This window comes from Pieris rapae, chromosome 18 (assembly GCF_905147795.1).
Source record: "Pieris rapae chromosome 18, ilPieRapa1.1, whole genome shotgun sequence".
In the NCBI taxonomy this organism is placed as follows: Eukaryota; Metazoa; Arthropoda; class Insecta; order Lepidoptera; family Pieridae; genus Pieris; species Pieris rapae.
In genome coordinates, this window is record NC_059526.1 from 230014 (window position 1) to 254785 (window position 24772).

The following is a 24772-nucleotide window of genomic DNA, read 5'->3' on the forward strand; positions in this document are numbered from 1 at the left end:
TTAAAACGTAATTAAGTTTAGTTACAAATTAATATTAATTATAATCTTTCACGCAAATAATTCTTTATGGTATACCTTTTGTATTATTGAAAATAAAGTAGATTTTCATAAACTTTAATGGTTTTGGAATAAAACATATAATTTCCAGAAATAGGTGTTAGTCTTACAATGCTTTTCATAAAACATCACTGTAACGTATTTTCCCCATTTGTTGTCAAGTAAGTTATCACTTATCCATAATCGTTCAATAATTGTGTATAATCATTTATCCGATAATGGGATTAGGTTTTACAGATTATATATCATATTAATTCTCGTTGATTTAAAAGTCAGACTAATTTATTTGGAAATAAGAGTATTATTTTTTAATTATTTCTATTTTTAAATCCTTAAATTTTAATCGTTTTATTTGCTGTCTATGTATGTTGATACCTATAAGTAGCCTTATTGTTCAGGTTACCCTTTGCATAATCTTGTCTGGTATAATATGGCATGTGAACATAGCAAGTCTTAATGGCCTGCCACTATTGCGGAGTTGGCTTCTTTATTATGACGTAGATAAAGTTGACAATTTAAAAAAAAATAAGTCCCTGACAGAGGAACAGAACAATAACTTTAAGAGTTAGGCCACTACAATATCTAATTCATTAGGGGCATACTATTTATTAACAAAGACGATTGTAAATCAAAATATAATAATCAATTTAGATGACAATGTTTCGAGTATTTATAATATAAAAAGTCAGTCAAAGTCATTATAGCACTTAATGATGAACACTGATATATCCAACACGGTTGCTGATGTCGATTCTTTTATCACATCACGAATTGTGAGGCAATCAAAGACAGATTGTTGACAAGCCTTTACATATTATATTCACGATAAGAAAAATTTACCAGCTCTCAACCGGAACTTGACAGTGGGCGTGGTTTCGACGTGCTTTACACGAGATAAGCCATGATATTCACGACCTAAACACACACAATAGCATGCAAAAGCCCCAAAAGTCTTTATTTATTTGGAAAGTGTAACAATAGTGTAAGTTTATAAATGAGTCGTCATCTATTTAGTAATACGTACTAGATATATGATATCCTTCTTGTCAGAAAAGAAAGTACTTGGTAATAATAGAATAGGATAAACTAACCACAAGCACATTAACGAAGTAACTTAAACCGGAAAATACGTATTAAATTATGTCCTCGAGAAAAGCCTCGCATAAATCTAAATGTATGGGAAAAGACAGTAACATCATCGTATTTTTTTTAAATATAATCAAGATGTAATTAGAATCATTAGAATATCAACAAGATTAAGGATCCAAAATAATAATAAAAAAAATCTGACCACTTCAGATTTCTGCTATCCTGCTTCTCTGGCTGACATGTTAGTTGATACTCAATCATGCTAAGACACGAGACAACAAACTAAACACTTTGCACATATGCATACAGAATAGGCCTGAAATCTGAAATTTCTTGTCAATTATATTAGGATTTTTGTTTTCCATAATCATTCTGAAACCATACAAAAAATTGTTGTTTTCAATTTGTAGTATAAATTGAATAGAAAATTTGCCAGTCATTATAAATTGTTTGCATAATAATAATTAATGTATTTATAATTTTCTACTTTGAAGAAAACAACTATAGACAAACGTTGAATAGCCAGACTTAATTACATTGTACGCCTATTTAGACAATTGAGTGTAATAAAATATAAATGGATTGATTAATATTACAAATAGACAAATAATTTGTATAGAAGAAATGGTGAAATGACAAGATTTTGTAATACAAAACACAAAATTATTTTATCACGTTCAAACGATTTACAAATAAGGACAAAATATTAAATGTTTAATCTCTCGGGCTATATTTTACTTGTTTCCTGGTTTCATATTCCGAGAAATCGCAAGAATTTATGAAAATACAAGGAATAAATAATTTCCCTATTATATAAATATAGTTATTGACCCCAGTTATGACAATGATAACGAAATTATTTAAATATCTTATAACGTTAAAGAAATCATAAATCTTTTTATTAAATTCCAGAAAATATCGTAAAGCTAATACGGATTAAAAAAAACTTGATATTAAGTAAAATCGAAACAGGAAAATATCTTTAGCCAACAAACACATCCGCAGAATAAATTTAACTGCTGGGGATTACCTGTTTAATATTTATACATAGAGAATATTTTATAACCCCTAATAGAACAATGTATTGTCAATCAATTCATGTATTGAACTTAGTTCAGGTTTACCGATTTGTAGGTATTATTTATAATTTAACGTATGAGGATTAACATATTATGTTATTTTTACAGAGATTTTATCTTCCTATTACCAAACCCATGTAGATACAAAGATTAGATATATTACGCCTGTGTTGGACAAGTAACGATAGATCTAATGACATATCTTATTTTGTTATCATTTATATATTTTTAGTTTTATTACTTTCCAAAAAAATATTCTCGGTCTTTATCTTTGAAAGCCAAAGAAAATCTTATCTAACATGTACATTATATTTTATATAAGCTTTTTTTCATTTCTGTATAAAACTAAAATTCAAAAAATATTTGAATCAACATTTAAAGGGCCTAATGAGACCTGAACATTGCCTAAAGTTTGAATTTCGTCTCACGAATCACATCTTTGTTTAAAGATTATAATACAGTAATGAATAAGAATGTTTATAGAGTGAGCCGATGTTTTGTAAGCATTTCATATCGAATCACGCTTGTTAACACGATTAATTTTCAAGCCTTATTAAGGTTATATGGATATTTAATATTTACTACAACTTAAAATTTTAGTAGTTAGAAAATTCTAAGTTCTTCATTGGCACAAAATGGCCATCTCTAAACTATGTATGTATCCCCTATAGGAAAATTCAGGTTAAAACCGATTAATTAGATAAAACATTTTGCGACAATCTTAAACTGGTGACAATAAATCCAGCCTACTTTTGATTTCCAACATATTCAAAGACATCGAAGACACATTAGAAAAGTAAAAGGTGAATAAACAATAAAATATTTTTTTAGTGTTAGTATAGAAACTTTCAAAAGAAAATTAGGCTAAGGGCAATTGACCTCAAATCGTAACAATGGTTATTACAAAACCAATTAGAGCAGAGGAAAATTATCAATTTTAGGTGTCTATTACATAATATTAATAATAATATTACCAGACCTTAATACTCGGATGGCTAATAAAAAATAAAAGTTCACAAACAAATATTACCTACATAAAAAACACAGAGAGCTAAATTCGGTGGCGTTTGATGTAGGTATGTTGAATGAAACTCTTTGAAGGTGTCAACTGGTTTTAATCGTTTAAAATGTGAGCTTATAACTAACATACAATTTGGGTTACGTCGGTAACAAAACACTAATTTGACAAGTTTAAGGGTTTAAATCTAAAAGACACTTCTGTTGCTTTTAAAGAATATAATTGTAGTCGAATGTCCAATAGACAAAAACGGAAACCAGAATGTAATAATAGTACAATTTAACTTAATGACATTTTGACATAAAATATAGCATTATTTCTAACATTTGGTTTGCGCTTCTAATTATATTTTATGATCATCTGACTATTTAATAGGCAAGAATCCTGTGGATATACGCCGTCGTTTTCTCGGATCACAGGCAAGCCGCTTTGCCCAGGGTGGTTTCCTTCACCGTTCAAGCGATTGTGAAATGCTACATAGGAAGAACATTCATTGGTGCACATTCGGGGATCCAACCTATGACTTCCAGGATGTTAATCGCATAGTGAAGCCACTATCCCAACACTGCTCTGTGGTGCCCACAAATCTTTCAGAAAAGATTCATGTACGGTCGTATTGACAATTCTTGTAATGAAATACCCAAAGAGGGGTTTTTAAAACTTATATTTTACCTTTGCTATCTGGGTGTCTTCTAGTAATTAAAATTCTAATATAACATAATAATAACATCTCCTCAGAATAAAGTCATCAATGTGTTATTCTATTTTTGTTTAATTGTCTTAATGTGATATTAATATCTTGACTGATCTTTCCGGTTCGTGTGCATATTTATTATCAAATAAAGCGAGGTATTAATCAATAATATGATATAATTTTCATCAATTATTATTTAATCATAACGAACTGAAGCTTGTTGCTATCTAAACATTCCCATGATAAATATCTGATTAAATAATAATGTTTTTTTTTTTATATTTATTAATTATAATTTATCATCTACATATATTTACATAACATAGTAGGGAAAGATATAGGATACCAGTTTATTAGTAGGTTTTAAAGGAGCTTTTCTAAAAATTTAGGTTAACATTACATATTTTTATGAACTATCTCTGCTCGATTCAGGAGCTGCCTGTTTTGATGAATGTTGACGGTTATTTTGCGATTGGATTAGCGATAGGTTGCCTATATAAAATACGGCAATTACCTTAAATTTATTTATGTATATTTCCCGATAAAAATTGCAACTCAATAAAAAAATGTTGTCAGTTCTCAGTTAGCCACAGCCTGGAATTAGAAAATTAATTATTGATAGTTACGCTCCAACCATAGCCATGCTTTCAATTTAATAAGCGATTATGGTTCCAAGTATGTGAGGATTCATTGAAAAACAGCTATAGAATCGAGCAGTGGGGTAAAATAAACAGATATGATCCATGCTTACAAAACCATTTCTGTCACGATGACAGCTGTAAAATCGGTACAATAAATGTAATGTCATAGATAATTATAAAGCATTAAGTCACAGAATCATAAGACAAAGGTTACCTATAACTATCTGTGGTTAGTCATGTGTATGCACAGCCATTGAAAAACTAATAATATGACGTTAATAAAATACCTATACGTGAAGCATACTCAATTTCACAGGAGATGTAGTACGCAACATATTTAAGTAGACGGAGGTATAAATGAAACATATGACCTACATAGTGTTAGGTTTTTGTTCATAAAGAACAGGGGACAAAAGGGTTGAAAGCTCACCTGATGTTAAGTGATACACCGCCGCCCATGGACACTCTTAATGCCATAAGGCTCCCTAGTGCGTTTTCGGTATTTTAATAGCTTATTAAATAGTATTGCAGTTAAATAAATTCTAAGTTAATATGTTCCAGCGAAGCTTACCCTTTGTACCCAACAACTAAGTAACTCCTCCGGCCTTAAAGGCGGGCAACGCACCGTACGCACAAATGGGTGTCTATGGGCTGCGGTGACTGCCTTTTTGGGCGTCCCGCAGGCTCGTTTGCCCTCCTATTATATAAAAATAAAAAAGTATAAAGGCATAATATAACAAACTTAATGTATAACATACGTTAAATTTTATATTAATATAGATAGACATATTTGTAAAATTTCGCTGTAGACATAACAATAATGTAGAATCAAACAAACTACAACAGTTGTTATTCATTTTTAAATCGATTTCAAAATCTAGGAAAATCATTATGTTATAAAACTGGTAATAAGGAAAATTATTAAAAGTAATTATCGACTTTATTTTAAACTATTTTCTTCTTATTTTCACGGTCATCATTCATAGATGCTTCAAACCTAAGATGAAATTAGTCTAGACACGCTATTTCGTCTAGACTTTAAACGACCCCTTAAAATAACAATAGTACATAATTTGAGATTTATACACTAATCACCGATTTAGATAAGCCCCAGTCTAATTTATACATTAGCCCGAGTTTGTGACTGTCTAAACAATTTTTTAGTGATGGAACGTTAAAAATATACAGTCCTGTCTTATCAACATCAAACAGGCCGTCACAAAAATAAACCCTTTTTTTTTTAAATTTAACGCTTATTAGATCTTCTAGCTCTATATATAAGAAGAATCTTCTGAAAATAATGAACACAACAAAAAAAGAATTAGGGGAATTGAGGTTCATACTGTCATAGTGTATTTTATGTGTATAGTTGGCTTAGGCTTAGCGAATAAAAAAACTTCTATAATTTGTTAATTTACTTGTATTTAGTGGCTTTGGTATGGAAGATAATTTCCTCAGGATTTTAATTGTCACTATAAGGTAAATTTTAGTTTGCCTTTGCGCACTAGGTAAAACTTATTACTCACTGAACGTCTACTACTACTGGACACTTAATGAATTTATGACATAATGCAGTTTACCTATGTATCTTAAACAATTAAATAACATTAAGGTTTTAATACTAAATTTCAATGTTCACTTATACTCTTTCAGTTTTATCATAACACTCTGTTCAGAGGAGTTGTACGGATTAATATCAGCAGCTGAGTTTTTTAACCGGACGTCGAGGCAAAGTAAGAAATCCATACCACCTCAACATCCGACGTTTCACAGCTGAGCGTTTAATTTTCCGGTCTCCACCGCTATGTGGAACCAGTGAACCTGAGCATTTGAACAAAAAAAAAATATTAAAAAAAATATTAAAAAATGTAAACAATTTAATGAAAATTTAAGCATTGAATTAAAATACCTAAAGGTTAGGTGTAATTCTGTATTTTAGTATCTCTTAAAAAGTTCCAAATGTCCCCAATAGTAAATATAATAGTTTTTTTAGAAAAGGATAGGAGAAGGTAATGGTTAGAATTGGCTAGAAATTGTCCGTGTAACAAATAAACGTGTTACTTCAGAGATATCATAAAATAATTAAGAAAACAGTTGTTGCAATCGACGCGGTTCGTTGACGCTTTCACAATACGTTTCAAAAGGGCCAAGTTTTTGTGGAGACTTTTTCGTTCTTAACATGAATTTTATTGTTATCAGGAGCAGTTTGATCAGCCCCCTTACTACGACCCAACCAATAACAAGTTTTATGTTGGAGTTTATACATAGCTAAAAAAGCTTAACTTCTAACAAAATATCCCAATTTTGCTATATGTAGGTCTTTCAATATCTACAGAGCTATTGTCGCTTGGAATTGCGAGTCAAAAGGACATTATTGAAGACTTTATTTTTATATAAGAATAACACAAAAATTGTAGTCGTGTAGTGTATCATACACAACTGTATATAACATTTAATATGTCAAAAAGCATATATTATATAATTAACTGTATTTGCAATTTTACGAACAGAGCTATTAAACATGACATTCAATAAATGATTAAAATGTTACATATATACCTACATCGATAAACAAAGTTTTAAATATTTGCTAGCGTTTCTTGTTATAATTTTATATATTCCATATTCAATATACATATGTGAAAAATATTTTTCAAGTAAAGATTGATAGAAATGCCACGTATTTAAATTTGTTTTGTTCTTACTGAAGGTCCTCGAAGCGTGCGTCGAATTCTTTGAGATCGGCTACGCGCTTCCACCTCAAAGCATTATTGTGTCCATAATAAAACGATCCCTTAATTTCATCATAAACGTCAAATTTTAAAACCCATTCAAATGTTGTGAAATGGGCCATTAGACGATGCACAAACGAAAAAAAACTTAATGTTGCGTAATCAAAATTATTCAGCAAGGGATAGGGATAGTTAGAGATATGTTTCACTCAGTTGGTTAACATATCTCAGTGGTAACGAGGAAGTGTCGGTCGGTGTTCGGTTTCGGCTGAACCAGACGTCTCAACCTTGGCTTCATTAATGCACTTAAGGGAATTTCGAAACGTTGCAGCAATTTGCAAGCGCTTTTTTCAGCTGTCGAAAAATACAATAGTGCAATGAACAGTGTTGACCCAGTAGCTCAACAATGTGCCTCTTATGTCTAAGGACGTGTGTTCGTATCACGGCACCAAAAGTTTCTTTCTGTAATATAGCTCATATGGTGAAAGCGAACTAAGAACTATCCACATAGGGTTGTAAGACCATAAGTTTTGTGTCTTAACTTTGCTGATATAATTATTTTATTCTTAAATTGTAAATATATTTCAAAATACGACTGTTAATTTTATAATATAGTCGTTTGGAAAAGATAATAGATACCAAAGGAACGAGGTAAAAATAAAATCTTAGGCAAGTATTTTGGAAAATTTATTGTGTACAAAGTACATGCCGAGTTGTTGAGTATTATTCAAAACCTCTGATATTTTTATACAAATTTCTAGATCTTTCTATCATTATTACGATTCCCACGTTCTTTGTTGCAAAAATGTCCATGTAATGACGTCAATATGATTGTATGCCTTTCCTAGTAATTACTTTTATTAACGAGTGCCGCATTCTAGAAAGAAGGAAGCCTTTAGAGGTACCAAATCAGAGTCTTCAAACAAATTATGTGGATCCATTCCAATGCAACAGAACTAAATAAATTAAAAAAATCATTTATTAATGTAGCTAACATAATGTACACTCATGAACGTCAAAAAAAGAAATATACATTAAATACTTCTAATTTTACATTTACTGCCAGTTCTCAAATCAAGGCCGTAGAACGGAAGAGAAGAACTGGCAATAAACTCTCCGCCACTCCTTTTAATCGCCAAGTTTACTTTTGCACAGCGTTTGTAAGGAGCTGCAACCATTACACCATGTTTTATATGACATCTTGAGTAATAAAGCATAATAAAATAAATTAAAAACAAAGATTTGTCCTCTATCAGCAGGAGAACTCGTGGGAAACACGTGGGAACAACACCAGAAAGTGGGAATAAACCGGAGAAATCGAACTTGACAGGCTATATACTTATATAATAGCTTAAAAGCTTAAAACGTGTGATCGGGCGATATCTGCCAACACAACAAAGTATAAATCCAAACTTCAAAAAAATATTTTTCCTTCGTTTTTCTATGAATTTTAACCTTATCGATTGAATGGGTAATAAAATTCTTAAATTATGATAGTTTTATTAACATTATCGGTAAATTATACGCCGTAAACAATATCACTTTGTTAATTATATCTGGCGCCTGACTTGGTCTGCCGGCAATGATGATGATATTTATTTCATTTGTCAGTTTTTCCTCACACCTTCGCAAACCAACTTGTCTTGTTATAACTTAACATAAGAAATAAACGTTTATTTATATTCTCTGAAACTTTTGTCCCATCGCCATTTGATTGATTAATTTTCATTTATTTAAATCATGGTAAACAAGTTATGTAATATACATTCGTTGATAAGGAGAGAAACTCTTGATTTATTTCTTTAAGCTAATACGATACTATAAATACACTACTTCATTTTTATGACTGATAAGATGTGACTTCTTTCTTTTAATACCGATTTATTGTCCTAATGATTCCAATTCACCAAAACAATAACAGTGTGTCTGCCTCAGAAACTCCTCCAAGGTTATGTTACTTGGCTTTGTCTGAACAAAATGTTGCGTTTGCTGCTGAAAATATTCCCTATGTATACCATAGTCACCACGGCACGAAGTAAATCCACTTAGCTTATATCTGACCTAAATAGAACGGCATTTTTATCAATTTTTATGGTATCATCTGCGAAGTGATCTACTTACGAAAAATAAAAATATTACTTTTTAGGTATTTTAAAATCTAATAATAATTGTATTCACTTTGGTCTCATAAGTTATTACACAATTTTATTTGTATTAAATTAATTAATTGAAAAGTTCCGTTAGTCTAGTCTACATTCAGAAAGGTTAAACTTATAAAAAACTTACTTAGCACTTCCAATAGATTTCATGATATATTTAAGTTATATAAAGCATATAATAAAGATGCAGCTATACCTTGCATATTCAACTCGGATATCGGAACCTTTATTTGTCTTTGAACTGACCGTGCATAGAAAACCGCAAAGGAACAAAGTCAGGGGCATATCGTAGTATCGTAATCTCTGGTTACAGTAATTATCTCTCAATGACCATTTCAAAATATATACGTAATAATCCCTGGTAATCAGACGCTTTAGAAGTTAATATTTATGATGGGTATATTATTGTTATATGTGTAATAAAGCATTATCTTGATTATCTCGATTATTTATTTTGTAGAATAAATTTATCGTAACATGTAATTGTTCCCCCATACCTCTAGATGGCGCAATACTAAAAATCTTTTATAAGTATTTCTTACACTTATATCATTTTGTAATACAGCCAATCCTGCGTAAGTGAGAACTCAATAGACTCACAAATAGAGTTACAGAAGGGGGTCTGTCTCTAATATAAAGGTCTATAAAACTATAGAAAACAAAAACATACGCACATGTAGTTTGAGTTAAATAAGAGTCCCTCTATTAGAGGTCAATCTAGAGGCTTTGGAGGGCAAAATAGAGTTTTCTCGCTTACCCAGTTGTTACTCAGGTTTGACTTTAATTATAACATTTCATTATAACCACGTTAAGTGATAAATTATACTTGTGCTGTCTGATTTTAATAAGTAATTCATAATTCGTGACACAGAAATTGCTAATTAATGACAAATTTTAACGATTCAAACAACATCGTTATTGTAAAACTTCGTGATATTTTGTTCTAAATCACGACTTATTTGAAAAGTAATCAATTATTATTAGATATAAAATTGTATTGTGTAGTAATGTGTGAGTATTATTACAAATCGACCACATAATATGACCCCATGCTATAGCCATTGTGAAAAGAACCAGTCATGTAGATTAAATGATAAATTATATTATATACTTAAAGTTTTATGATAGGTACCAATTAATGTGACAGTGTGCATTCGTCTTAAAAGAAACAATAACTTAATTTAAACATCACTTTTCATTGATTTCAAGCTGCGTATTAATTGTTCCTAAACCCGTACCTAACCGAAATCTGCATCTTTTCAGGCATGGTCGGAGTGCCCGATGTCATCAAGCCATCAGAGAAAGTCGAAGATTACTCCCCGCACATCAACGGGAACCCTGTATTCACCATCAGCGGTACGTTTTTTTCTTCTCATATACGTTTCATCATCAATCAATTAAACTGTATTAGTCCGTTATAATGTAATAATATATTCACTTAAGGTCACTTATTATATTTATCGTCAGGATAGGATAGTGTTCAGTATAATTAAAGTATTTTAAAAACATTTAAACTTTCTCCTTTCGTTTAATAATCAATGTTCAAGGCATTCAACGCACTCACGAGCCCTCTGGTTGAGTGTCCATGGGCGGTATCGCTTACCATCAGTGAGCCTCCTGCCCGTTTGCCCACTATTTAAAAAAATAAAAAAAGTTTTAATTAAGTTTGCGATACTGATTTTGAAATTTGATCAATCTTGAATCTATTAAAATGAGGGGAATACAAGTTTAAATTCAGTACGATTTGTGCCTTTTAAAACATTTTAAACAATAAAATTAGCAATGGCCACGTTTACCTATTAATAATATTATGAAAATAACTATACAATGAAAATTCCGTATTAGTCAGGCGTGTGTATGTTTGCACGTCAGTTTGTTTAAACATTGTTACAGGTAATATAGTTGTCTTAAGATACAGCCAACGCGTGTACAAATATAAAAAAATATATAATATTAGATAATGTCTTAAAGTTAAAATAAATAAAGTGCAAATTTATAAGGTAATTTAATTTTAGAATCTGTTAAATTAAGTAATAGTCATCAGGGTTATTCAGATACACGATATATCCACTGAACATTGCACTTAAAAAATCAAAATTCCTTTTTTTATTTTACGTTAGATGGGGACCCTCTTGGGATGTCCTCCAACCCCTGCCAGTCTATATGTTTGTTAATGCCATATCTATTCCTGAGATCCTCCTATTTCTTTAAGATCACTCTTATTTTCCCAGATAGTAAATTCCACTTTGTTGTCTTTAAAGTCCATCTTTTGTCTAGGTATCGTGTTACATGACCAGCCCATTGCCATTTTAGTTTCATAATTGGCTGCTTTAACGTTGAAATAATACACACTGATGATCATCAATATTTTAAAGAAAATAAGTGAGAGGATAACTTATGCTTCTCAAAAGAATTTCATAAATTCTTATGTCCTTACTTTATAATTAAAATCTTGCTTTATTAGATATGACTGCGTATACAGAATATAAGCATGAAACCGTTTCAATGTCACAAAACATAAATAGATTATAAAATATAGTAATACTCAAACTTTCATTATTTTAAATAATATTTTCTTAAAGAGTTTGTATTTACTCACACTAATTGTCACTGTTGACTTCATAGACTGCGTCAAACAGTTATATTATGGGCATATAGTAGGATGAAAGATAACCGCTCAAGAACCGCACGTTTTCATCTCGCTTAAGAATAAAGTTAAAATAGAATATAGATTGCTTAGTATAAAATTAAATTACTTCGTCTAATGTTGTACTCACTAATAGCTACTAAGTACATTATTTTATAACAATTTTTTTTAAATTAAATTATGTTAAATTTACCGCATCCTTTTATACAGTGCGAAATTCATGTACTTTTTTTGGTGTTACCCAACTGCTTATTATTCTTTCTGTAATATAATAACTATAGCGATTATGACATAAAGTGATAAACTTATTAGAAAACAGGAAATAAAAGAAATCTGTTTATTCATCTTATGTGTGCAACGGATATTTACTTATTGGCAACATATTACATACAATTAATTTTTGTACTTTTCCGTACACCAACAATAAATTCATGCGAAATAGGCAAACAAAAAAATAAAAATTATAAAGCATTAATTTTTTATCGTTTACCAATTATTTGACTGACAATTAACGCCCGGAAATCAATTTGCGGTCGCGGCCACGAATTCACTGATCTGTAAATGCCAATGAAAATTGAAGCTAAGTTTGATTTTAAGTTAAAGTTAAAGCACTTAGGTACTTTAGATTAGTATTCCTTCACATAAGACTAATTTAATTATTAAATAAATTTACTAATTTAATAAATTTCTATGTTAATGTTTTTCTACAGAGCCCAAATAAAAAAAAAATAGTTATGCCAAACATCTCGCTACACCCTCTTTGCCCATTATCATTTTATGAGCAATAAAATCATAGCCAGGTCGGCTAATTACTAATTACTTTCGCACACAATCACAAAACAAAACATTGATAAAATTGTTAGTTACGATCGTCTCTTCGACACATTTACGCGGTCTGAACAACTGTTGTAATTTGACTGTGACCCCTTTGCACGTTGTGTCATTCGAGAAAAATTATCATTTTCAATGTGTGAAGATGCTGATAAATGATAAAAGACCCAGTTCTTCGGTGCAAAAACGAATGGCGGTTTCGAGGATTTTTTTAAGTGATTAGTGTTTCCGCTTCTAAACAGTGCTATTTTGTTATCGGTTGAGTGCAGTGTTTTATTAGTTTTTAGTGATAATGGGTGTTAATATAGAAATGGCTGTTCATAAAATGTGGAGGAAATTTAATGGTTATACCATTTTAGGTATGTTCATTATAATTATCTATAAACGATATATTACGCTGATAAAAATTATTTGTATGAATATATTTTGATTCATTAAGAACAATAATTATACTATCTCTACGAGACCAAGAACAAGTCTTAAATATATTATGATATTATATGTACAATATTTATGATACTTATAACTGTAAAGATTGTATTTTCGGATTTTGATAAAATACAGACGGTAGCTTTACGTAAATGATATTATAATTCATTTGCGATTAATTTTATTAAATCTAAGTTGGATAAATACATTTTTAAAAGTATACGTAGGTATTTTCGCAGTCACTATCAGTACCATAATTTATAGATAAGAAATATATTTGAATGATGATTATGAATTTGATATGAGTGACCCAGTGTGAGTATTATATTAATTACTTTAAAAAATCAAGTTTCTATAAGGTAAATACGACTACTTCTTCAGTTAATTAGATTTTATAACTGCAAGCTGTCGAGAGTAAATATACTAATTAGTTAATTATCATTTGTCGACAAATTATTCCTAGTTAGTACAAAAGCTTCAAAATGTCGATACTATTAAGATAAGATAAGATTGAAAACAATGCGAGCAAATTTGATAAGTATCGACTAAAGGGGAACAAACCGTCTACTATTATAATTAAAACCAGCTGCAGAATTTTATACAAATTGTATAAAAACCTGAGTTGACTCTTCAAAATAATACAAAAAATCAAATCGCAAGATAAAAAGAGAGATTTATTACATATTTTGGTGTAGCCCGTATGGGTTATGGGACCCATTTCTGTGTCTGTTCTATTGATCATTTTTTTTGATTATGGAGGTGATCAGTGTTCTGTATCTGACTTCTTAATATCCTGTCCTGTGTGTACATCAACATACATACATAACTTAAAACGATGAATAATTTATATTTACAATCTTAGCTGTAATTAGACAGTCAGACAATAATTATGAATTGTTTTAGATGAAATTGGCAGTCCAGATAGCGGATACACGATGGCGTCCATAAACACGAATGGGGAACTTAAAAGCCCCCTGGATCTGCCCGACAAGAAGATACATGATGAAGATGCTGAGAAACAGCCCTTATCTGGGGTAAGACAATATTCTGATTGAATTATTCGTAACGAGACACGATAACATTTTAGTTTTTTAAATAAGTCACTTTACACTATGAATGTGTATTAAATAATGCCTTATTTTAATATTACATTTAAAGAAAACACATAAAGTTTTTTAAATGCCCTTTCCACTTAAGTCTGATTATGGAAAGCGCCTTAAATTGCTCATTACGAATATCTATAATTGGTATCACGTATAGAATAATAAGGTAAGCGGTTTATCGATATAATGAGCACAATCAATTCAAACTAAATTACAATACACAAAGAGCTGTGACGTCAGCAAACGGAAATGGCCGATAGCTAACATTTTATTACAATAGACCAAATATAGTGCAATCACCCGTTTACTGTACCTGTTGTGAGGACTTCTTTCCTACCAAAGCCTAATGTTTCCGTATATTCTGGATAATAAATCATTTTTTGCCTTTTCATTATAATATTGATATGTAGATTAAAAATATTTTTATACCAAATTGAAAGCTGTGGATTAGATTAGCTCAAAAGAAAAATAATTACGTCAATGTCATTACAACACCTGCGTCATCTTAATTTGAGAAAATTGGTTTTTAAATGCCTTTCAAGATAAAACCCTACATGTACAATAATGTACAAATAACTCAATAAATCTAATTTAAATTATTTATTAGCTCAAGGGATACCAAGGAACTGGGCAATTCATATATTATTTAATTCCGATAAGTCTTTCTGTCTGTACTTTGTAATCGTTGAACAAATATTTTATAATAAAGTCAAAAATTACTTTTCATTTTTAATATAATTTTCAGAATTGTGGAATTATTTTTCAGTAAATCAAGATTACATTTAAATAGAAAATAAACGTGAAGGACTTGACTCAATCAGTGAAGAAATCGATTGTCATAGCGATAAAAGTGCTCGTATCGAACAATAGAATATGTAACTGAAGACTATAACAAAAGAATTATAAATAAGAATACGTTTTTATATAATTAGTACTTCTTTCTACCGAGTTTCAAGATATCCTTCACAACTATGATGTTCTATTTGACCATCTTCCAATCGAATAGATTTCGAAATAACGTTAAAAGTAGTTTTGGTTTGTAATCGTGCACAAAGCTCATTAGTCTCAATGTATTTTCTAATTGAAAACCTAAATTTTCCGAGCGGAAATGTTATTCACGTCGTGGTACAATTATTTATAAATGACAATCAAAAATCCTAGTGATAAAGGAAATGTTTTAGCAATGCGATTGTAGTTGCAATATTAAATTTTTAATCTCAATCAAAATTAGGAGAAATTGGGCGATAAATGTTATGGATTTTTATTACATTATATTTTGTAGCCGTACATAAATACTTAGTTTCGTTGTAACATGAACTATATTTTATAAATTTTTGATTACCGTCGCCTTCATACTCATTATCAAATTAATTACTGAAGAATAAAAAAAGACAAATAGGTGACTTTACCATAATTTTTTGTCGCTTTACACACTATGTTATGTACTGTCGTAACTAGGTAATTAACTTTTAATCGTAAAAGACGGAACATAAACTTGTTGATTAGAAGAAACGCGTGTAAAATATAATTCTTTGTTAGAGCAATTGTAAAAGTATTTACATAGAATGAACAGAGAAATACTTTAAAATTTTAAGATATGTGTTTTACTATGTTTATAGAAATAATGTCGGCATACAATATAAAAGGGTATTGACTGCTTAATAATATATTTGCAGTACTACGTATTGCCTTGTATTTTAAAATAACCAACACGCTTTTCATGCCTTTTAATATATAACTGGTTTTTAATAATTCTATGAATTATTCTATTATATACAAGAGGGTAACATTTTATTTTCTTTGGCAGAAAAAGGAAGAGAGATGGTGGAACACGTTGATGCAAGTTGCTGTGCCGTTCTTCATAGCGGGATGTGGCACCATCGGAGCTGGGTTGGTTCTCGGCAGCGTCAGAGTTAGTATAATAATACTTATATAATACAGAGTCCAGTAAATGTTCGAATATAGATATAGATTAATGTAGACAGGGGAAAATATGCTCTTTTTTTAAATTATAATGTCTCTTAAGGTCGTAAAATTTATTTTTTCACAATACTTGTAAAATAAACATAGGTTTTTTTAATAAACACCCCTTAAGTGCTCTGTGCACAAGGTTTATTATATACAATATTATCAATACATTACCACGCTCGGCTGGTAATTGTAAAGTATTAGAAATCGTTATAAGATAACGTTTGTTAACCGCATGCGCAGGTGATTCCCAGTTTAACAACTTGTGGTTAATAGCATTGTTGTTCTACTATGCATCAGATTTATCTAGATGTGTGAATTGCCGAGTTAGTTTCATCATCTAAAATTTTGATAAGATTATAAAGAATATTGAACCTCTAATGTCTCAAATATCTTACACAATACGAAGCTTGCTTTGATAAAGTTTACCACTACGCTTTTTTTATAAAATATGTTAATACTTAATATAGTATATGACGCATAATATTCTTGAACCTTTGACTCATTAAAAATCATAACGCTGTATTAATACGTTTGATACTGCTGATTAACGAACTCGGTATCATGACAGTACCAAGTTTATATATCCCAGAAGCAGTAATCATATAAAATCATCCAAAATTATTCAAAACGTTAAACTGTCCTCTAGATACACTAACGAGAGATCCAACACGGCTGTAGGCGCCTGCGTTTGGCACCACGATGTATTACAAAAAAATTTACACAATCAAACTAAAAAATCACTTTCCTTGAAATTATAGATTGCTATCTGAATGTAAAATGTGTTTTATTAGCAATTAAACGTTTCATTATTTATTTAATAAAAGTTAAAATCACTTTCAGGGTTGGGACGTGTTCGTGGAAGTGTCAGCCATATTCGTTTTAGTACCGTCGCTATCAGGATTGAAGGGTGAGTTAAAATATTATACTAATCAGTAAGTGAAACAAGAATGCTACCTAAACTCTCTGGTTTCGATCACAAAGGAGGGATGGTGAATTGTATTTATTACATATTACTTATTGCGTTATTAAAAAGCCAGTTTTTGTCGTTATATTCTTTAAAAACGATTGTTATGCCGACTACTTCAGCCAAGTTTAAAGAAGATGAACCAGTCCTTAGCCTTTAACAAATATATGCTAAATAATACCTAAACGTGATTCTGGTGTAAAAAACAGTGTCATCAAAGCAATCAGGATACATGAGTGCAATTGTAAAATTATGTTCGCGATAACATCTGTCCTATAGCTTCATTACTTTGTAATTTTCCAGCTAATTGTGGTTATACTAGGCGCACACTTGTATTTGATTCAAACGTTATCCATTGTTATATTTTGCATTTAGATGCCTCCAAACGGTCCTATTATTCGTATAAAATGATAAATGTAACCTCAAGGCTAACACAATCCTTTAGTAACTAATTGTCGTCACTTCAGACCTTATATTTTCAATAGTTTTACAATTCTCATTCTCAATTAATTACAAAATGTTAAATTAAAAAAAAATGTTACTGATATTAGATTTCTTTCGTTTGTGTGTACGCAGCATACACTAACAGTTAAACAATGAATGATGCTACACGTTTTTCTCTTTTTTTAGAAAACAACACGATTATTACTGTGAAAACAAAAAATGCAAGTCTAGAGCTATGTAACCTAACATTAGTTAATTTACATAAGTATATTTTATTACTTAATTAGAAGCGTCAACCAATCATCGCACAATTGCCAAAATGAATCCTTTGTTTTTCTCACACGCATAAATTGTAATATAATATTCTCGTTTCCGATAACATCCAATAAGTCGACTTAATTTTTATTACTTATAGGTATGTATATCTTACTAGACCAGGTAAGTTTTTGATAGCGTTGCAAACCCACTACCCCTCATTTTTGTTAATTATAACCTCATAAACGATTAAAGCTATTTTATACACCCAGCTAAAACCAAGTGTTTTACATATATGTAATTCAATATATCTACAACAAACGCCACCGACATATTATTATAACTGTACCTAGTGTTAATCGTTTTGTGACTTGACGAGTGTAAATTTTATTTCGTAAATTTAACTGAATTTCCAATATTTACAGAATAAAAATATTTATAACATGCTTTGCACTTAAAATGCAAAGTTGTGATCAAGATATTGTTTTGGAAGCGTATATATATGTTTAAATAATCTGACGCCTTCTGTCTGTATGCCGATATAAACACACCATGTTCGAAACGAGCGAAGTATAAACATTGTTTTGTTTCAAGTTTCAACCACTTTGTTAAATACAATTCGCATGATATACATAATTATAACGAAAGTGCTCTTTTCTGATTAATATTATTTATAAGTAACAATCTATTTATATCATAAATTGATATCCGAATATTATGATAGCAATATGATAGATATGCCACGTGCAGAAGTACTCAACTATAACTCACGTGTTGAAGTAAAAGTTTGATTTAGGATTTGAGGCAATATTTAATGTTTGCCTTTTTTATGTAATAGGTAATCTGGACATGTGCTTGGCGTCTCGTCTGTCGACACAGGCTAACTTGGGAAACATGGATTCTCCGAGGGAAGTTATCTCTATGGTCGTCGGGAACATATCACTTGTACAGGTTGGTAGACCATGACTCCATAATTTACTTATTCCGAGTGTAACCCTCAGTGATCTTTAAGAGCTTGATGTTGTGCCTAAGTCTATTTTAAAAAGCCAGTTCAGATTCTAAAGAAAGCTGTTTCTTTTATATTTCTGTTATTGTTGTATAAATATTTAGTTATTGCTATCTTTACATAAGGAGAACGTTCACTGTCTTATAAAACTGAAGTAGAACAACACATTAATGAGACCTTGAATTATACTTTTAGAAATTAAGAACGTATCGACCAAAAAAATAGATTGCGTTAATGACTATTCTATATGGTTTTAGAATGTTATAACTTTTAAACATAATGTTTTTCCAAATTCCAGGTTCAAGCCATAGTAGCAGCGACAGTGGTCTCACTTTTCGCGATTGTAGTCAACACAATCACCGATCGAGAACTGAACGGAAACTATGTTCTTCTCATCATTTCTTCAGCGATCTTCACTGCAACTACTACATGCTTTGTGTTGGGTGAGTAATCATATTAGTTTTAAAATCGATGTTATTATGTTGATTATTTAATTGAAATTTCTATGTTATAATCTAACTCATTATACAATAAACGAGCATTATTATAAAACAATACTCCTTCTTATAGAACGACTAAGCAAACTAAACAGCTAATTAAATGTTTATTTTTAGACTTCGTGATGGTGATGGTCATCTTTGGGTCTCAAAAGTTCAAGGTTAACCCAGACAACGTGGCAACACCGTTAGCGGCTTCTATCGGAGACATCGTCAGCAACTCAGTGCTAGCTGTCACAGCGCAGTATATGTTTGAACAAATAAGTGAGTATGCTGAGATTACAACTGGACCATAGTTTTTTTAAAAAGGTATAACTTAAGGAAGATAATCTTAGTAGTAATTTTTTAAGTTTTATTTACCTGACACATCCAAATATATTCTTATAATCTGAATGCTTTTTTCAGAAAAGTCTTTGTGGCAGCCAATAACGTTGCTGTGCGTGTACTACAGCCTTCTTCCGGTGTGGGTGTTTATTGTTTGGCGAAACAAATATACCAAGAAAGTTCTCACGACCGGGTGGACTCCAGTTATTTCTGCTCTCTTTATTAGCGGGTTAGTTTCGACATTGATCAAAAATATACTATGTTTAGATTCTGTGTTGTCTGGAAGAATCTGCTTTTACGTACAGGTTAAAGCAGACCATTCATTGACATCCTATGTCTTTTTTCCTTTATTGTTTTATTATTATAAAAATATGTTGTATAACATATTGTTATATATATATATATAACAATATTTAAAAAAGCTTTATTTAGATCTGACTTATAGTGCAAAGTGTGACTAGTCATAATATTCTATATTAGATATATGAATTAATAGTTCAGTAAAAATAAGAATATTTCTTTCCACAGTATCGGAGGCATTGTTCTGGACCAGGCAGTAGACAGGTACCCAGCGTATGAGGTATTCCAACCAATCGTCAACGGCATCGGTGGTAACTTGGTGTGTGTACAATCCTCACGTCTGGCAACACATCTACACCAGACAGCAATACCAGGAGTACTTCCGGAGAACACGAGGATTATCGAGTGGCCTTGGAAGACATTGTTCTTTGGAAGTATGTTAAATACCACATATAATACGAACGGGTGATGTCTTGTAACCTATAGCGGGGTAAAGGACACGTTTAATTCACTTAACTTGAGCTATCATTATATTCATCAAAATTCTAGATCCTCAATATTATCTCTTATTTAAAATCATTTTTAAGGGTTCTTTATGGATTATACTAAGATCTAGTTAGCTGGAGCAGTGTTGGCCTTGAAGTCTCGGCGTGCGACTCTCATCCCTGAGGTCATAGGTTCGATCTCCGGTGCACCAATGGATTTTGTTCTTTATTTATTTTTTTACCAAACCAGTACTAATCAGTATATACTTTGCAGCACCCGCCGCGAAAGTCGCTCGAATGCTGCTGGTTCTTGCTGTTTGTGGCCAGATCGTTTTTATGATCGTTGCTGACTTCGTCTACCAGGGATTCGTTACCATTCAAGTGTTCTTTGGCGTCACTTATGTTATGTGCAGTGTAGTACAGGTAAAGTGTTTAAAATATATTTATATATCGGACAATCACGTCTTAACTACAAGTGCATTTTCAATGCAGAGAACCATTTATGATTTTGGATGAATTTAAAGGCGCCTTGCTAAAAAAAAAGATATTATAGTTTACAATAGTTGCAATCTGCTGTCACAACAATAGTATCTTTCTGGAATTCCGTAACAAATGATGCCGTAGTAATTTAATTTTTTTTTCAGGTTATGGTGTTGCTATACCTCGCATATATTCTGGTTCACTTCATGTGGCAGAAGAAGAAAGACCCTGACAACGCAGCTATTCCATATCTGACTGCACTTGGAGATCTTTTAGGCTCTGTTTTCTTAGGTTTAGCTTTCGTCATCCTCTCTATATTTGGCTTGCAATATGGTAATAATGTTCCGGGTTCAGGCACCTAATCACAAGCGAAGAACAAGTGAAGAATACTTTTTACGCTGATCATGAAAGACCGTGGGATATCAGGCTTCTTAATGCTTTGCAACTTAGCTGTCATTTTAGAAAATATTTACATTTTGATCTGTAAATTAATCTATGATCAGCGAATGCCTTTTTGGAAGACTAGAATTGTTATGCCAAAGGTTATAACGAAAAGTTTTAACGGATTAGACTTAGATTTGTGTAATTTAAGCTGCTACAGATTGTTTTTTATTTTTATACAAAATCAATTACATAACATCACAGTATTAATATTTATTACACTTTAGTGCCAATTTATAGTGGTTTTAGCTAACGTAACAACTATTTAACACAAATTCGTGTTCGGAACGTTTTAGTGATAACTGTGATAAGTTCCAAATATATGATCGTAAGCAAAACAAATTTAAGTCTCCTGACTTTGTTCTGGGTGGATGAAATGGATTTTAATAAATTTAACGAATTTTACTGTCTCTCTTTCATGTTTTCGCCTTCTTATCTCTTTATTAGACCAATGATTCTCAGAAAATAAAATGTCTTCTGGAGTGACAGGATATAAATATCACTGGACATCTTCCATGTATTATTAACATTCCGTTATGCCATCGTGCTTTGTTCTTATATGTGTTGCAACTAACCATAAATTAATATAGCTACTTGTAATCCATTTTTGTGACTAAAATACTTCCATATCTTAGAATTCATCTCTATCGTTAACTCCGCTTCGAGCGTTAGTAGTTAGAGTTAGTTTTAGTTTAGACGAATCAGTACAATAAAGCAATTGATAGTATTAAGAAATTTAAGATATTGCCGTCAATATACCGTATTCGATTAGCCATACTGTAGCGTGCGGATGTGTGAGCCAATGATTGAGAGTAAAAATTGTAGATATCACATTATTTTTTAACAATCTTAGTGACTGACTTACCTACTTTTTAGTGGGTTTTACAAATTTAAATAAAATTGTCTCGACACCATGATGTATCTGATCCAGTGAATAAATATTTTTGGTGATAGTAAAAAGCTGATTCTATATCAACTAAAAATGCAGCACTATCAGATAAAATTGGCATGAATTAGATTAAAAAGTAATGAGTGAGCTATAAATGTAATTCTTTTGATTATAAACAGTTTTACATAGTATGCATATCTACGATGTTTTTATTCTCATCATTAGTTGCGAAAATATTGTAAGATCGCTGAATTCAACATTATTATAACCCGTTTGTTTCGAGCTACCTCTAAATAGTTACTATTACACAAAATTTGTTGGAAAAATATATTGAAGATTTCAAAAATATCTGATTTAAAACATACAGGTAGATAAGAAATTTTGTTCAAACAGTTGTTCTATCAATAAAGTCACAAATGTGACGGGGATGTAATGTTAAGCTATATTTTTGAATGAATGATGTGATATACGAGATTTTAACGTGTATATAGTGATAATTGTTATATAGTATGTAGGAAAATGTCGCTAGCACATCAATTATGAAATAGAAAACCGTTGAATTCTGAAAATTAAATATGAAGCGGATTTTAAGTTAAGATATCAGTAAAAAATATTGTTTGGTGTACAAATTTACTTAAAAATAAATATGTCCAATTATCTGTTTTTTTTTGTACAAACAACCCTTCAGTTACTTTACAGATAAATACTATTCATACGTCCCTCCGTCCGTCCCTTTAACATAGGTAGAAAAAATAAAAACATAATGGCACTTTATGGCGGAAATAACTTTTAACCCAAAATATATTTCTTGCTGTAACAAGTAAATTTGAAATAACATCGTGTGCGGGAAGTAATAACATAGAATATGAATACATTAATCACTCTATCGAATTGAAATGGCAGCTTCAATTTAACATTATTTATGATTACTGATGACAAGCAAAAAATTTATAAAAGGTTATATTATTATAGGTACGTATATATTGGCCGTTACTTGTCAATATTTATGAACATAATATATATACGTATTTGAAGAATCTAAAAGGATTCAAGATGAATATAAATCTTTAAATATTTAATATTTATGTTTAATTTAATTAATTTTTAATTAAAACGCCACTTACTGATCAAGATTTTATATAGCTTTTACAGTGGAAAGTCTGTTGAACCTGAATGAATTTTACATAAATGTTAAAATATTTGGATCTGCTGAAGTGGAGAAAAAAATCATTACAACATTAATTTGCATGCCATGCCATGCCTAGCAATTATATACTAATGGATAAGTGTATAAAACAATAAAATTGTAAGTTAATAAAAAACACGCGGCAACCGTTCCGTTTCAATTAAAAGAAAATATTTGATTGCAATTAAATCTTTGAGATCATGTAAGATTTCTACATTTAAAATGATACTTTAACTATATTTTTTGTGCTATATATTTGTTTTTTTTGGCGCCAATACCACAGAAACAAAAACAATTAAAAATTTGCATATGATTTGATAATTATGATGAATTTTCCAAACCATTCATAATTTTAGATCCGAAAGTCAATTTGCCATCGGGCCATTATATACTCAAGGAATTTTGTGAAGCCTTCTTAACATTATGTATAATTGTATGACTTTCAATTTACGTAGCCTAGTAAGTACGCTACAGTATGTTTTTCAATAATAAAATCTATTGACGAATGTACTCAAAGATGCCATAGTAAAGGTCATCATCAGTAAAGTTGGTTAGTTATACGCTAACACCTGTTCTTACAAGATCAGCGTGGATCGTTACGACAACGCGCATGCGCGGTTAGGTCTCGATCTCCCTGAAAATAGCGCATATTATAATTCACTGTGATTTTTCAAAAGAGGATTTTCCAGAAAATATATTGAGAGCCTAAGATAATTATACGACGACAACTCGACAAGTGTTAGACAATCGATATTTATTGTCTACGAATTAGGTATAGCTATTTCTAGGTAAATCTGTACAAACAATTTAAAGGTGTTTATTTTTTTATAAATTGTAGTCTACGGTGGCTACGGGTCTGCTACGTACAATTACTACGCGAGGTCTACAAGCTATGAACTACGCGAAAAAAGCAGTAGATTTCCTTAATCAGAATTAGTTTTGATTTTTATACATCCATAGCGATTTATAACAGCGAATGAGTAAATAACAGTGAAAAATGTTCCCGGTGAAATCCTATCAGCAAAATAGCAGCGATTTAGCAGTTGCAGAG

The 24772-nt window shown here is 30.8% G+C and overlaps 1 protein-coding gene across 4 annotated transcripts in view; it reads left to right on the forward strand.

Annotated features, from left to right (window-relative positions):
- Positions 1 to 23192, forward strand: part of LOC110999597 (solute carrier family 41 member 1) — a 35452-nt gene extending 12260 nt beyond the window's left edge. For 3 of the 4 annotated variants that reach the window (XM_022268732.2, XM_022268730.2, XM_045632033.1), the window contains exons 2-12: positions 10733 to 10825; positions 14280 to 14410; positions 16287 to 16391; positions 17291 to 17357; positions 18952 to 19064; positions 19418 to 19562; positions 19734 to 19880; positions 20022 to 20169; positions 20469 to 20674; positions 21000 to 21148; positions 21370 to 23192. In XM_022268732.2, the coding sequence (XP_022124424.2) occupies positions 10735 to 10825; positions 14280 to 14410; positions 16287 to 16391; positions 17291 to 17357; positions 18952 to 19064; positions 19418 to 19562; positions 19734 to 19880; positions 20022 to 20169; positions 20469 to 20674; positions 21000 to 21148; positions 21370 to 21567 (1500 nt within the window). In that variant the 5' untranslated portion in view covers positions 10733 to 10734 and the 3' untranslated portion in view covers positions 21568 to 23192. Of the gene's footprint in view, positions 1 to 10732; positions 10826 to 13001; positions 13307 to 14279; positions 14411 to 16286; positions 16392 to 17290; positions 17358 to 18951; positions 19065 to 19417; positions 19563 to 19733; positions 19881 to 20021; positions 20170 to 20468; positions 20675 to 20999; positions 21149 to 21369 lie in introns of those variants that run through there. The other variant, XM_022268733.2, reaches the window with a different exon arrangement.
- Positions 23193 to 24772: the final 1580 nt, after the last annotated feature.